The 14,540-nt window shown below is 45.0% G+C and overlaps 1 protein-coding gene across 1 annotated transcript in view; it reads right to left on the minus strand.

Moving 5' to 3' along the window:
• The window catches only part of Ak7 (adenylate kinase 7), a 71,249-nt gene that overhangs the window by 31,640 nt on the left and 25,069 nt on the right, over positions 1-14,540 (minus strand). The window contains exons 6-8 of the mRNA XM_013013169.1: positions 8,708-8,818; positions 5,186-5,266; positions 1,706-1,794 (exon numbers count right to left, since the gene is read on the minus strand). Of these exons, the coding sequence (XP_012868623.1) occupies positions 1,706-1,794; positions 5,186-5,266; positions 8,708-8,818 (281 nt within the window). The remainder of the gene's footprint in view (positions 1-1,705; positions 1,795-5,185; positions 5,267-8,707; positions 8,819-14,540) is intronic.

The following is a 14,540-nucleotide window of genomic DNA, read 5'->3' on the forward strand; positions in this document are numbered from 1 at the left end:
AAAGTGCATTCAAGCCCCACTGGGGGGAAAAAAGACCACATCTAACTATAGAAAGTATTTCCCAGCTCCGCCATGACCACAACCCTAACACCTCCGCCAGTACCCTGCAGAGCGAGGTGGTTCATGATTGTCTTTCTTGAGTCTGTAAAAGCTTATGCAACCTCTTCTTTGTCAGGGTGTGTCATTCCTGGGCCATAGGGTTCACTTTTACTCCAGGATAACTTACCTTTTTACAAAAGAATTCCTGAAAAGGAAAGTTAGTTACCTCTGTAATCCCAGTACTTAAGCTGGAGGGCTTCCCAGGCTGCAGGCAGACCTTGTCTCAAAAGAAAAGTTTCTGCTAAGCATTGGTGCTTCACCTAAGGTCAGCCTCAGGCCAAGCTCGCAGGGTGCAGACACCTCCCTACCTCTTGGCTAAATTTCCACCCAGTATCTGTGTTACCTAGGTAACTGGCCCACCTGGAAGCAGTCACCTCCTCCTCTGTAGGTCACATCCTGGGTCATCTCTGACCACGCCTCCCACCTGACCGTAGGAGGGCTCCAGATCCAATATGGCCACACCTTTCCCACACCTGGCCCACCTCTTCCTGTCTCTGGTCTAGATAAGTCCCAGCCTGGGGGGCGGTTTTCTCCTTTCTTGTCCAGGCCTCTCCACCTTACACAGTGGGTAGCAGAAGTTAGTTCATGGCGGCCCTGCGTGCTGTTCTCTTCATCGGCTACCTAATGAAACATACCTATTTAATATACCTTACAGTTCACACCTGTAATCCTAGCTGCTCAGGAGACTGAGATATAAACCGGGTGCTCATAGCTCACACCTGTAATCCTACCTACTCAGGAGGCTGAGATCTGAGGATCATAGTTCAAAGCCATCTGGGGCAAGAAAGTCCATGAGAGTCTTATCTCCGATTAGCCACCAGAAAATTGGAAGTGGCGCAGGGGCTCAAGTGGTAGAGCACTAGCATTGAGGTATAAAGCTCAGGGACAGTACCCAGGCCCAGAGTTCAAGCCCTGTGACTGACAAAAAAAAAAAGAGACTAAAGGTACGAGGACCCTGATTTGAAGCCAGCCTGGGCAGGAAAGACTGTGAAACTCTGATCTCCAATAAACTACCAAAGACCAAGAAGTGGAGCTGTGGTTCTGTGGTATAGTGCTAGCTTTGAGCAGAAAAAAGCTCAGGAACAGCACCCAGGCCCTGAGTTCAAGCCCCAGGACACAAAAAAAGATTTCATGGAACTGGTGGCAACTGGAGGTATGGCTCAAATGGTGGAGCACCAGCAAAACCCCAAGAGAGAGCACAAGGTGAGGCCTTGAGTTCAAGTCCCAGTACAAAAACAATAATTAAAAATGCTCCAGATTCAGTTGACTGGTTCCTAGAATGTGGTGGGTGCACATTACAAGGGAAAAGAAATTCTGTGAGCAAAATGTTCATACCTAGTACCGAGTTCCTTCTTTTCTGGAATTGTTTGCCTAGAGTTTGAGTTTCTAAGAGATGAACCTAAACTTGTCATCAGAAGTGTGATGCTTCATGAAGATGTACACTATTCCACGATGCACACACAGGCAACAGGTAACGCTCCCTTCAGTGGAGGGTTGTTGTGAAGTAGAAAGACACAATATCTGGGGGTGGGGGTCTTAGCATGGGGTTCAAGGAATGTTAGGGGACAATCATCCAGGACCTTCCCATCTCCCAGAGAAGGCTTACCCTGCTAGATCAAGAACATGAATGGCTGGGATTACATTTGTTCCATCTCCAAAAACAGGCAGGGCAGGAATCTCACCTAGCCAGGCCATCTAAAAGAAAGAAAAGTTCCCTGAATGACGCACTCGGACACTGAAGACATTGCATGAGTTTTTACAGCCTCAGAAGAAAGAAAATCACAGATTAATACACCCAACAAACATACTGGTGGCTGTGTTAGAGATGTGGCCAAAGACGCTGGTGGCTCACGCCTGAATCCCAGCTACTCAGGAGGCTGAGATCTGAGGATCGCGGTTCAAAGCCAGCCCGGGCAGGAGAGACCGTGAGACTCCTATCTCCAATAAACCACCAGAAAACCGGAAGTGGCACTGTAGCTCAAGTGGTAGAGCGCTCGCCTTGAGCTGAAGAGCTGAGGGACAGCGCCCAGGCCCAGAGTTCAAGTCCCACGACCGACAAAAAAAAAAAAAAAAAGAGAGAGAGGTGGCCAAAGAATAACAAGATTTCATGGACATCATAGACAGAGAGCCGTTGAAAACAAAAGAGAAGGGGCTTCTTCAGCTTGTCTTCTTCAGATGTCATAGTCTCAGTGCTGAAAAATGAATTCACTGAAGTCCCAACACTGGGAGGAAGAGACAGGAGGACTGCATGCAAGTCTAAGGCCTGGCAAGGTACGCAGTAGGATCCCGTCTCCAAAACCTGCTCAAAACAATCTGCGTTTGGCAAGGGGGATAAAGGGGGGGCACAGAAATGGAGGGACAAAGGGTGAACAAATGCAGCAATGGTACTCACTGGACACTATGTTGAAAATGAGTATACAACTTGTGGGCTGGGATGGGAGAGAAAAACCAGGAGAGTGTGAAGAAAGGGATGACATTGTCTAAAAATAAATGTACTCTTTACCTGACATATATATAATTTTGTGTGTGTGTGTGTGTGTGTGTGTGTGTGTGTGTGTGTGTGTGTCAGTCATAGGGCTTGAACTCTGGGCCTGGGCACTGTCCCTCAGCTCTTCAGTTCAAGGCTAACCACAGTGCCACTTCCAGTTTTTCTGGTGGTTTATTGGAGATAAGAGTCTTATGAACTTTCCTGCCTTGGCTGGCTTTGACCACGATTCTCAGATCTCAGCTTCCTGAGTAGCTAAGGTTACAGGCGTGAGCCACCAGCACCGGGCTCAACAATATTTTCTTTATTTTTTTTTTTATTTTTTTTTTGCTGGTCATAGGGCCTGAACCCTGGGCCTGGGTGCTGTCCCTCAGCTCTTCAGCTCAAGGCTAGCGCTCTACCACTTGAGCCACAACACCTCTTCTGACTTTTTCTGCTTATGTGGTGCTGAGGAATTGAACCCAGGGCCTCAGGCATGCAAGGCAAGCGCTCTACCACTGAGCCACCTTCCCAGTACCAACAATAATTTTTTTTGGGGGGGGGGTCTGGTCATGGGGTCTGAACTCTGGGCCTGGGTGCTGTCCCTCAGCTCTTCAGCTCAAGGCTAGCGCTCTACCACTTGAGCCACAGCGCCACTTTCGGCTTTTTTCTTTTTGCTTATGTGGTGGTGAGGAAATGAACCCAGGGCCTCATGCATGCAAGGCAAGTGCTCTACCACTGAGCCACCTTCCCAGCCCCCCAGCAATAATTTTTTAAAAAGAACAAAAAATAAAAAGAACAAAACAATCTAGTAATTTCCTGTCTATACTTTCCCCCTTTTCTCTCCTTCTCTATACCCCTCAACAGCAAACTTCCTTGAATTATTCCTGTTCTCCCTTTTCAGTTCCTCTCTATCTGTCCCACTTGAACTCCTGTCTGTCCCCCCAAATCCAGCCATTAGTTCTCAGAACTTACTTTACGTCATTACCTGTAGCATTTTTCACAACTGCTCACATTTGTTCTTGTCTTCTCCTTTCCCCTCCCCTCCCCCCCTTCCCTTCTCCCTCCCTCCTTCCTCCCTCCTTCCCATCCTCCCTTCCTTCCTTCCTTCTTGTCTCTTTCTTTTTGCTGGTCCTGAGGCTTGAACTCTGGGCCTGGGCACTGCCCCTGAGCTCTTCTACTCAAGGCTAACACTCTATCACTTGAGCCACAAAGCTACTTCCAGCCTTTTCTGAGTAGTTTATTGGAGACAAGAGTCTCATGGACTTTCCTGCCAGGTCTTGCTTCAAACCACAATCCTCAGATCTCAGCCTCCTAAGTAGTTAGGATTACAGGCATGAGCCACCAGTGCCTGGCCACATCCTTTCTTTCTAGAAACATTTAACTTGGCCTTTGTAAGAGCCTTTCATGTGTCTGTTCTTACTTCTTGGGCACCCCTGCTCAGCCTCCTTTCCTGGTTCTCTCCAGCCTCCTGGCCAGATGTGAAGAATGACAACTCTGTATTCCGACCTTATATTGTCTCCTATTTTTTGTGAGTTTTTGTTTTGTTTTGTGCCAGTTCTGGGACTTGAACTTAGGGCCAAAGCTAGTGCTCTACCACTTGAGCTACAGCTCCACTTTCAGCTTTTTCTTTTGGTACTTCATTGGAGACAAGAGTCTCACAGACTTTCCTGCCTGGGCTGGTTTTGAACCACAATCCTCAGATGTTAGCCTCCCTAGTAGCTAGGATTGCAGGTGTGAGCCATCAGCAATGGGCCCTCCCCATTCTTGTTAGCTATAACCCATCCTCAGCCTCATCCCTGCCAGGATGCACCTTCTCAGATCTGAGATACTTAGTATTCATTTCTTATCTCTAGCTCCTTCTCCACCCACTAGAGTATCAGCTCTACCAGGGCAGGGACTATCCTCAGCATCTGCCACTGCTTCTGGAACATGGTAGGCACCCAGTCATCTTTTGTCTTAAAAGTGGGGGTGGAGACATTTGTTCCTAGAGTGTGAAAACAAGCTCTTGAGAAGGGAAAGAAAGGTGGTGGTTCTAGTCCATGTGCACACACACACACACACACACACATATGTGTATATATATATATATATATATATACACACACATATATATAGTGCATATACTGAACTATATATAGTGTTATTCTGAACTAACCACATCTAGAAGCAATTGGAAAGACATTCAAATGGCAAATCCTTACTGTGAAACAATTTATTTACTTATTCAAATTGTATTGTTTTGTGCTGGTCCTGAGGCTTGAACTCAGGGCTTGGGCACTGTTCCTGAGTTTTTGTGCTCAAGGCTAGTGCTCTACCACTTGAAGCCACAGCTGGACTTCTGTCTTTTTGCTGGTTAATTGGACTTTCTTGCCTGGGCTGGCTTTGAACCATGATCCTCAGATCTCAGCCTACTGAGTAGCTAGGATTCTAGACATAAGCTATGGGTTCCTAGTACGTATTTATTTATTTATTTATTTAGAGATAGGGTCTCATTTTGCTCCCCAGATTGGCCTTAAACATGCAATCTTCTTACCTAAGCTTCCTGAGGGCTGGGATTACAGGTGTATACCACTATACCTATCTTGAAAATTACTATGCATAATCATCAAAATGTTATACCTTAAAAAAGTTGTGTAAGATGCCTCCTTCCACTCCATACTGAAGTCCTGAAGCAATCACATACGTTGCAAATTTCTTCATCTATTAAATAAAATACAGATAATAGCTAAATGTAATATTACTAATCATACTGAACTTGACTGTTTCAGTAGGTAAAATGATCACTGTCGGAAGTCTCACCAACTCCTTCAGGCTTCTTGGGTATTGTTTATGATACAGATTGTACCTCTAAGGGGGTCCAACCACTCTCTATACTCTTTAGGGGTTCCTAGGGCTTTAACTGAAAACAAAGAATTCATTTTGTCCCAGACCAGGACTCAAACTCAGTATCTGATGCTTTCACTCATTGGCTGATGATCGACTACTGAGCCTCACCTCAACCTCTGAAAACTTTAAGGCGATGTGAAAGTTCATTAGAAAGTCCAATGCCCTTTCCATTCCACCATGTAGCCGACTGTAAAAGTGTATTAGAAGAAAAATATGACAGAGATGGGCTGGGAGGTTGGCTCAGTGGTAGAGGGCTTGCCTTGTATGCACGAGGCCCTGGGTTTGATTCCTCAGCACCACATAAGCAGAAAAAAGCCAGAAGTGGTGCTGTGGCTCAAGTGGTAGAGTGCTATCCTTGAGCTGAAATGCTGACAGACAGCGCCCAGGCCCAGAGTTCAGCCCCCATGATGACAAAAAAAGAAAGAAAAGAAAAGAAAAGTATGACAGAGGAAGCAAGTATGTGGCCTAGGCATGCCCATGTGCTCACATGGAAGCCAGCACTTCAGCCATCTCCGCCATCTTGGTCAGCTTGGGGTAAATAGTAACACTGGAGTCCTTGAAAATGGTTTTCATCTGGCACCGGTTGCTCAAGCCTGTAATCTTAGCTACTCAGAAGGCTGAGAACTGAGGATCAGGGTTCAAAGCCAGACTGGGCAGGAAAGTGTGTGAGACTTTTTTTTTGCTGGTCCTGGGGCTTGAACTCAGGCCCTTAGCCTCTTTGTGCTCAAGGCTAACACTGAACTACTTGACCACTTATGTCTTTTTTTCTGAGTAGTTTATTGGAGATAAGAGTCTCATGGACTTTCCTGCCCAGGCTGGCTTTCACCTGTGATCTTCACATCTCAGCCTCTTGAGTAGCTAGGATTACAGGCATGAGCCACTGGAGCCCAGCCCTCCCACGTTTTTTTTTTTTTTTTTTTTTTGAGACAGAATCTGACTACTTTGCCAGGCTAAACTCAAATTCACAATCCTCCTGCCTCCTGCCTCAGCTTGGGGAGTGCTGGGATTGTGGGCAGGAAGCACTACACCCAGCTCAATGTTGTTTTCTTTGGGAATGTTATACTTGCAATGCTTGTATTCCATGGCCAAAGACAATGTGTTTTTTCAGTGGGGGCAGAACAGGACCTTTCTGTTCCTTTTGTAATATCCCTGGAGGCCAGCAGGTGTCACCTTAGAACTACTAATTACACACCACTTAAGGCTGCTCTCCCACTAATGGGAGAAATGTAATGAAACCTTTGGAGATTTGGGGTTCTAGACAAGTTAGATGGAGAGGAAGACAGTGGAATGGAGACACCGCAGTAAGGCGTTTACCATATTTCTGGGCACACAGTTGTGCAAACCCTCAATAATTATACTCTTTATTATTATTATTAGCAAGGCATTCACTTACAACACTTTTTTATTTATGCATTTATGTGTGTATGTATGTGTGTATATATGTATGTATGTATGGTATGTATGTATATATTTTTTGTTGGTAATGGGGGACTGGACACTGTCTCTGAGCTCTTTTTGCTCAAGGTTAGCACTCTACCACATTGAGCCACAGAGCTACTTCTGGTTTTCTGGTGGCAAATTGGAGATAAAAGTCTTATGCACGCCAGGTGCTGGTGGCTCATGCCTGTCATCCTAGCTACTCAGGAGGCTGAGATCTGAGGATCACGATTCAAAGGCAGCCTGGGAAGGAAAGTCTGTAAAACTCTTATCTCCAATAAACCACTAGAAAACTGGAAGTGGCACTGTGGCTCAAGTAGTAGAGCGCTCGCCTTGAGCTGAGGAATGCAGGGACAGCGCCCAAGCCCAGAGTTAAGCCCTGTGACTGACAGACAAAAAAAAAAAAAGTCTCATGAACTTTTCTGTCCTTGCTGGTTTTGAACCTCCATCTTCAGATCTCAGCCTCCTGAGTAGCTAGGATTACAGGTGTGAGCCACCAGCACCTGGCAACATATCACTTACTTAATTTGTACATGTGTGTATGTGTGTATGTGTTATTCGCTCACTTTATTCTAAATGCAAATTCTGTATCAGTTACTTCAAAGTCTGACTGCCTCAGTGATAACTTGTCACAAGTTCTATTTATAATGGTATCAGAATTCTAGCAATTCTGATAGCTGATATGGCTGGGTAGGGTGGTACATGTCTATAATCCCAGCCATTCAAGAGGTGGAGATAGGAGGATCACAGTCCAAGGCAAGCCCCAGTTGAAAAGTGTCCATCATTTATTTTGATATAAAATTTTATAGTGAGCATGTATGAAAGGGGTCAATTTTGCTGTCATAGAAGCCTAATATGCTATTCTCTATTATTCTTCACATGAGCTCAGCTACAGATATCTTAAGAACCAGTGCCTATTCTATGGAATGATGGAGTTGAAGTCAGGAAAACAAAACAAAACCCAGAGGCTTTGGTGTGTGGTGGATTTTGGTTTAAACCAAGGCTCTACCATATGGCGCCTTTCCTGCTCCACACGGGGCAGCGATGTGCACAGACAATCCATGCTGGGAGGACTGCATAGATAAGGCCCAGAAGCCCCACTTCCATGGGCCTGAGCAAATGAATCTCTGAAACCTTCTGTCTTCTGTCTGAGGTTGTATGTACTGAGCTGTTTTAAGAAAACAATGAGAGGGGCTGGGAAGGTGGCTCAGTGGTAGAGTGCTTGCCTTGCATTCATGAGGCCCTGGGTTCAATTCCTCAGCACCACATAAGCAGAAAAAGCCAGAAGTGGCACTGTGGCTCAAGTGGTAGAGCACTGGCCTTGAACTGAAGAGCTCAGGGACAGTGGCTAGACCCAGAGTTCAAGCCCCATGACTGACAAAAAAAAAAAAAAAGAAATAAAGAAAAAGAAAGAGAAAACAATGAGCTATTCTGGAAACGGGTGAATGTGGTCCCTCCTTTCCCCTGCAGCTCTGAGTTGTCTCTTCTGGATCATGCCACTCACAAGAGGCACAGATCCATTGAGGGCTGAGGGACTAGCTCAGCTGGGGACCTGATATGGTTGGCTAGACCAGAATCTGGGTCACAACCCTTCAGGAGCGCATCTTAGGGCAAATGTGAAACAGAGACCTGTGGATGTAAATACAGGGAACTCAGACAGATGTGGAAGGAGATGCAGTAATGGCTGTAAAGCCAGGTGCAGTTCTACCCCTCAAACAGTCCTTACAAAAGGGGAAGAGTTACACTGCAGACTAGGGTTCAGTGGAAGTGGACCAGGATAAACAGCCCCCACTGGAGCTCTTCTGACTGGACACTTACGTTCTTTCCATATTTGAGAACCATTTTTTCAGCATTTATGTGATCCACAAAATTAGGATGATGCTTTCTTCTCCGATAATCCTCTTCAGTAAATGGAACCTCGGAATCATCCTGCGAGAGAGAAACGGCCCAGACTTCACAAAGACAAGTTCGTTTAAGCTCAGTCAAAACTGAAAACTCCAGCTTATCATCGGCAGCATCACTATGGTTGACAATAATTCAGAGTGTATTTCCACATAGTTAGTAGAGAGGATTTTGCATATTCCCAACATAGTGTTTGAGTTGATGGCTATACCAATTACCTGACCCAATCACTAGACAGCAAATACACGGCTTGAAATGGACTTCATAAATGGATACAAGTACATGTGTCAATTAAAATAAAAAAAAACTGTTTAATAGTGATTTAATGTTCTCCAAAGTGCTTTAGTTAATTTTTTTTCTTTTTTGAGATAGGACTCTTAAGATGTAGTTCAGGCTGGCATACAAGTCCTCGTGCAGCCCAAACTAGCCCAAGCTGCTGAGCTGCCCAGCCTCCTGAGTGCTGGGATTACAGGCATGTACTACTGTACTCGATTCAATGTCCATTTTCAGGTTGTAGTAGGGTTTTTTGCTCTTTTCCACACTGCTGCCTCCACTCTCCAGTCAACCATGTTAATAAAGACAGAGCACTTGCCTAGCATGCAGGAGGCTCTTAGTACCAGCCTCAGCACAATAAGTAAATAACAAATAAATAAATCCATGGGCAAGATGATGCTGAGACTTCAAAACTGCTTACTTTTTTTTGGGGGGGGGTCCGGTCGTGGGGCCTGAACTCTGGGCCTGGGCGCTGTCCCTCAGCTCTTCAGCTCAAGGCTAGCGCTCTACCACTTGAGCCACAGCGCCACTTCTGGATTTTTTCTTTTGCTTATGTGGTGCTGAGGAATCGAACCCAGGACCTCAGGCATACAAGGCAAGCACTCTACCACTGAGCCACCTTCCCAGCCCCTGCTTACTTGTTTTTAAAGCCCAGACATTTAAAAAATGTAAATAAAACCTTAATATTTAAGAAACAACAACAAAAAGAAGTTTTATAAATAAAACCTTAACATTAAAAAACAACCAAGCCAGGTGCTGGTGGCTCACACCTGTAATCCTAGCTGTAATCCTATTCAGGAAGTTGAGCTCTGAGGATCAGGGTTCAAAACCAGCTAGGCAGGAAAGTCCATGAGAAGTTAATTTCCAATTAACCACCAGAAAATTTGAAGTGGCACTGTGACTCAAAGTGGTAGAGCACTAACCTTGAGCACAAAAGCTCATGGACACCACCCAGGCCCTGAGTTTACGACCAACAAAAACAACGAAAAAGATTTGTAAATAAAATCTTTGTTGTTGTTGTTGTTATTGTCAGTCATGGGGTTTGAACTCGGCCTAGGCACTGTCCCTCAGCTCTTCAGCTCAAGGCTAGCACTCTACCAATTGAGCCATAGCGCCACTTCCAGTTTTCTGGTGGTTTATTGGAAATAAGAGTTTCACAGGACTTTCCTGCCCAGGCTGGCTTTGAGGTGCAATCCTCATATATCAGCCTCCTGAGTAGCTAGGATTATAGGCGTGAGCCACCAACATCTGGCTAAAATCTTAACATTAAACAATAAGAACAAAAACCTTGGGACAACACCAAGGTCCAAAGTTTAACACCTAGGACTGCCATGAGAAAACAAACAAAACAGCTGGGCACTGGTGGCTCATGCCTATAATACTAGCTACTCAGGAGGCTGAGATCTGAGGATCTCGGTTCAAAGCCAGCCTTGGGCAAGAAAGTCCGTGAGACTCTCATCTCCAATAAACCACTAGAAAACTGGAAGTGGTGCTGTGGCTCAAGCAGTAGTGTGCTCGCCTTGAGCTGAAGAGCAGAGGGACAGTGCCCAAGCACAGAGTTCAAGCCCCATGACCGACCCCTCCCAAAAAAAAGAAAACAAATAAAACAAAGCCAAAAAACCCCACTGCTTATTAAAAAGTTAAGTTGATTTTGGTTTATCTTTTCTTTTTTATTTTCAGTGCTAAGCTGGAACCCAGGACCTCCTGTTAGGTAGGTGCTCTACCACCAAGTTGCATCCTAGCCCTCACGCTGGAGAGACATTTCTGACAGCCCACTGTGTTGTGTGTGCATCGCATTTAGTCTCTCCACAGCTCACAGAGAAATGCATATGAAATAACCAACTTACCATCTATTCAAGAATCAAAGAGGGAAATGGAGAGCCTTGCCTTAGACAGTCTCTAAACCCATTCTCATGTAGAGGTCCTTCAGAGAGCAGGACTTTAAAGCTAAAGTGATCTTTATGGACCCTGTCCATCAGAGCACTTTGGTCCAAGTTAAGTCACCATAGCCCATGAGCCCAGAGTTTTCTGGAAATGAATCCAAGGGGCAGCGGAAACACAGGGCAAGGACATTGGTGAGGTACACAATTGCACTCATGAGTGCAAGAGAAGGAAGCCCTGGATGATGGCCAAGCTGAGAGCTCTTGAGTTCCTGGAACCTTGTGGCAGCTCTGTCCAAGCTGGTAGGCAAGAGCCAAAGGACTGGGGTTTGCTGGCCATGCTGAGTGGAAGGTTTTAAGCTTCTCAAATGGGGCTGACACATGAACTGCTCCATAACACCATCTCCTACAATGCAGTGGAGGATGGATTGGAAGGAAGCAATGGCAGCCAATAGGATTTTATCAGTCAAGGGAACGGAGTGCTGAGGCTTGGGCTGCAGAGTTGCCATGGCTACAAAGAGAACCAGTTGGGATTATGGTCCATTTCAGATGATGGATCTACAGCATTTACTGAAGGATGGATGGATGGAAAGCAGCAGGAGACCAACTACTCAGAGGGGGATGGTGCCCTTGCAAGAAAGACAGGGAACTGCCTGCTAAGCAGACATAGTAGATACTTGTGGATACAGATTGTAAACCAGATGCAACTACAGAGTGTTCATTGTTCTGAGCTGGATAGGGAAGACACTATTCCCAAACTCTGATTTTGATGAACCATCACCTATCAGTCAGGCGCCTTCCTACCAGGAAGGAAACAGCTTCATTCAAAGTGAGTAATTTGAGGAGGGCTTAACAACAGGGCTATTTACAAAGCCTTGGGCAGGGTGTGGGGAAGCCACACAGCCTAGATCTGGGAACAGCATACTCCATTCCGAGGTCCAAGAGTGTCAAGGGATGAAGTGATCATCAGAGCTGGAGACCAAGTTAGGTGCCTGCCTTGAGCAGTGGCTTGGCCTGAAGATGGCCCAGTAGCATTGTTGTAGAAGAGAGCCGGCATAGACACCGTGACCTCATCCATTTCCGTTCTTCTACCTTCATATCAGGGATCCGCATTGGCAAGCGCCAGTTGAGAGCAAAGGACTGGGCAGAGTGGGGAATACAGGGGTAGATCTGCAAGGGCAGACAGAAAACCCAGAACACAGCCATTTTAGTAGCTTGGGTAGTCTTTGTCTTCTCAGCACGACCCAGGGAAACTCTTGGCTTTTTATCATCACAATCTGTTGTAGGCAATTCCAAATTTCTACTGACCCAAGGCATGGAGTATCTACCACCTTCAGGGGGTGCTAGAGTTACCTCAGTTGGAACACTGTTAAAGACTGGCATTGCACATCAGGTCTAACCACAGGGCTGCTGTGAGGCCACTTTTCACCGTAACAGAGTTGAAGACACAACTTTTATAAGGTCATGAGTTAGTGATTCTTTTCCCCCAACTTAGTGGTGCCTGCTTTATGTAGAACTAGTTTCTTTAATGGCTACCATTTCTTGGATTATGACAAGAACACGGAGGTAGAGAAGGGAAGACAGAAAGTGAAAAGGTTTTTCTAGGTTACCCGGAGCTCTTTAGTTCCTGGAACCTCATGGCAGCTCTGTCTGTGGATTGTGTAAGAGTGTTTTTTTTTTTTTACATTTATCGCGATTCCTCTTTCTGATTAAGGGAGCTCTGGCAAGATTCTGTTGTTTGAAAACAAAGAACCTGTTCAGATCACCCTGCCTTCAAATGGATGCCAGCGGCCTCCCCTAGACTTGTTGGGGACAAGCATGTTTGTGTCTTATAGAGCTAATCTTCTCCATCTACTACCTCCCCACCTGTGTCCTCAAGTGTTGTACTACTTCAGCCATACCTTCAGAACCTCCTTCGATTATTTCAAAGCAAAATTCAAACAGGATCATTTTTTTTTTTTGTCGGTTGTGGGGCCTGAACTCTGGGCCTGGGCGCTGTCCCTCAGCTCTTCAGCTCAAGGCTAACGTTCTACCGCTTAAGCCACAGCACCATTTCCGGCTTTTTCTGCTTATATGGTGCTGAGGAATCGAACCCAGGGCCTCATGCATGCAAAGCAAGTGCTCTACCACTGAGCTACCTTCCCAGCCCCATCAAACAGGATCATTTTACCCAAGGATATATCATTAATCTCATTACAGATGAATTAATCAGCTCTTCAACTATTTAACATTATTAGTTCTGGCCTATGAAATCTATCCCTATATATTCTGTAAACTGTAATAGTTAAAATTTCACTTTTCAGTTTATGTATAATCTATCTGGCATTGGCTTTTTGTGTGGAGAGAGAGAATTTGGGAGAAAGGTGACAGAACTGTTCTATTTGTTTATGTACTTATTTTTTTGAAACAATGTTTTGCTGTGTAGCTCAGGCTGTCCTTGAACTCAATCTCCTGCTGTCTTAGCCTTTTGACTGCCAGGTTGCCTGAATTGCCACACCAGGCAAAATGACCATGATTGCCGTGGTTGTTTCATAACTATGCATTTGTCTAAACTCATAGAGCTATATAGTTCATCATTTTACTGTATAGATTACAACTTAATAAATGTGATTTTTAAAACTCATTCTTAGCCTTCTAGCCTCCTATGGCACTATGCCAAAATGCTAGCCTGCTGCATATATAAATGCAATTTATATCATGTCAATCATGTTATCAATGATACCTTACTGTTTGTAAATATCTGACTGTGCTTTGAATTGGTGGATTTATTAATGCTGAGACCACACACACACGCGTGTGCACACACACACACACACACACACACACACATACACACACACACTGAGAAACAGTACAACCCAGACAGCAGTCAGTTTTGTGAGAATATAAAGATAACCCAATGGGAAGACCAGGTGACTAAAAACCCAAACCGCCAGTTGTCTTCTGATCAGTAAATCAAATCACAGAAATATAAGAAATATGAGAAAGCTAGGAAATATAACACCTCCACAAATCAGCAATTACATAGACAGACACACACACACAGACACATACACACACAACACAATTAGAATGACTGCAAAGGGGAGAGCACCTCACATGCCCAGTTCAAAGGAATGATGATCAGAATGTCCAACTACATGAAAGAGAGCACTTATAAGCAATAGATGGAAACAAAGGGAACACAGTTAACAGAAGTCAATGAGAATACAGATTAGAAAGCTAAATGAATGCCAAGCAAATGCAAATAAAAGAGAATACAGCTAAACAATTAAACAGGATAAGGGAAGATGAAGATAAACCAAAAAAATGGGGTAAAAAAAGTCAGTGCATACCTGTAACCCTAGCAACTCAAGAGGCTGAGATCTGGGGATTGAGAGTCAAAACCATCCTGGGCAGGAGGTCCATGAGACTCTTTTTTTTTTTTAATTTTTTTTGGGGGGTCTGGTCGTGGAACCTGAACTCTGGGCCTGGGCGCTGTCCCTCAGCTCTTCAGCTCAAGGCTAGCCCTCTACCACTTGAGCCACAGCGCCACTTCTGGCTTTTTTCTTTTTGCTTACATGGTGTTGAGGAATTGAACCCAGAGCCTCAGGCAT

The sequence above is a fragment of the Dipodomys ordii genome, unplaced genomic scaffold (assembly GCF_000151885.1).
Source record: "Dipodomys ordii isolate 6190 unplaced genomic scaffold, Dord_2.0 Scaffold2, whole genome shotgun sequence".
NCBI lineage: Eukaryota > Metazoa > Chordata > Mammalia > Rodentia > Heteromyidae > Dipodomys > Dipodomys ordii.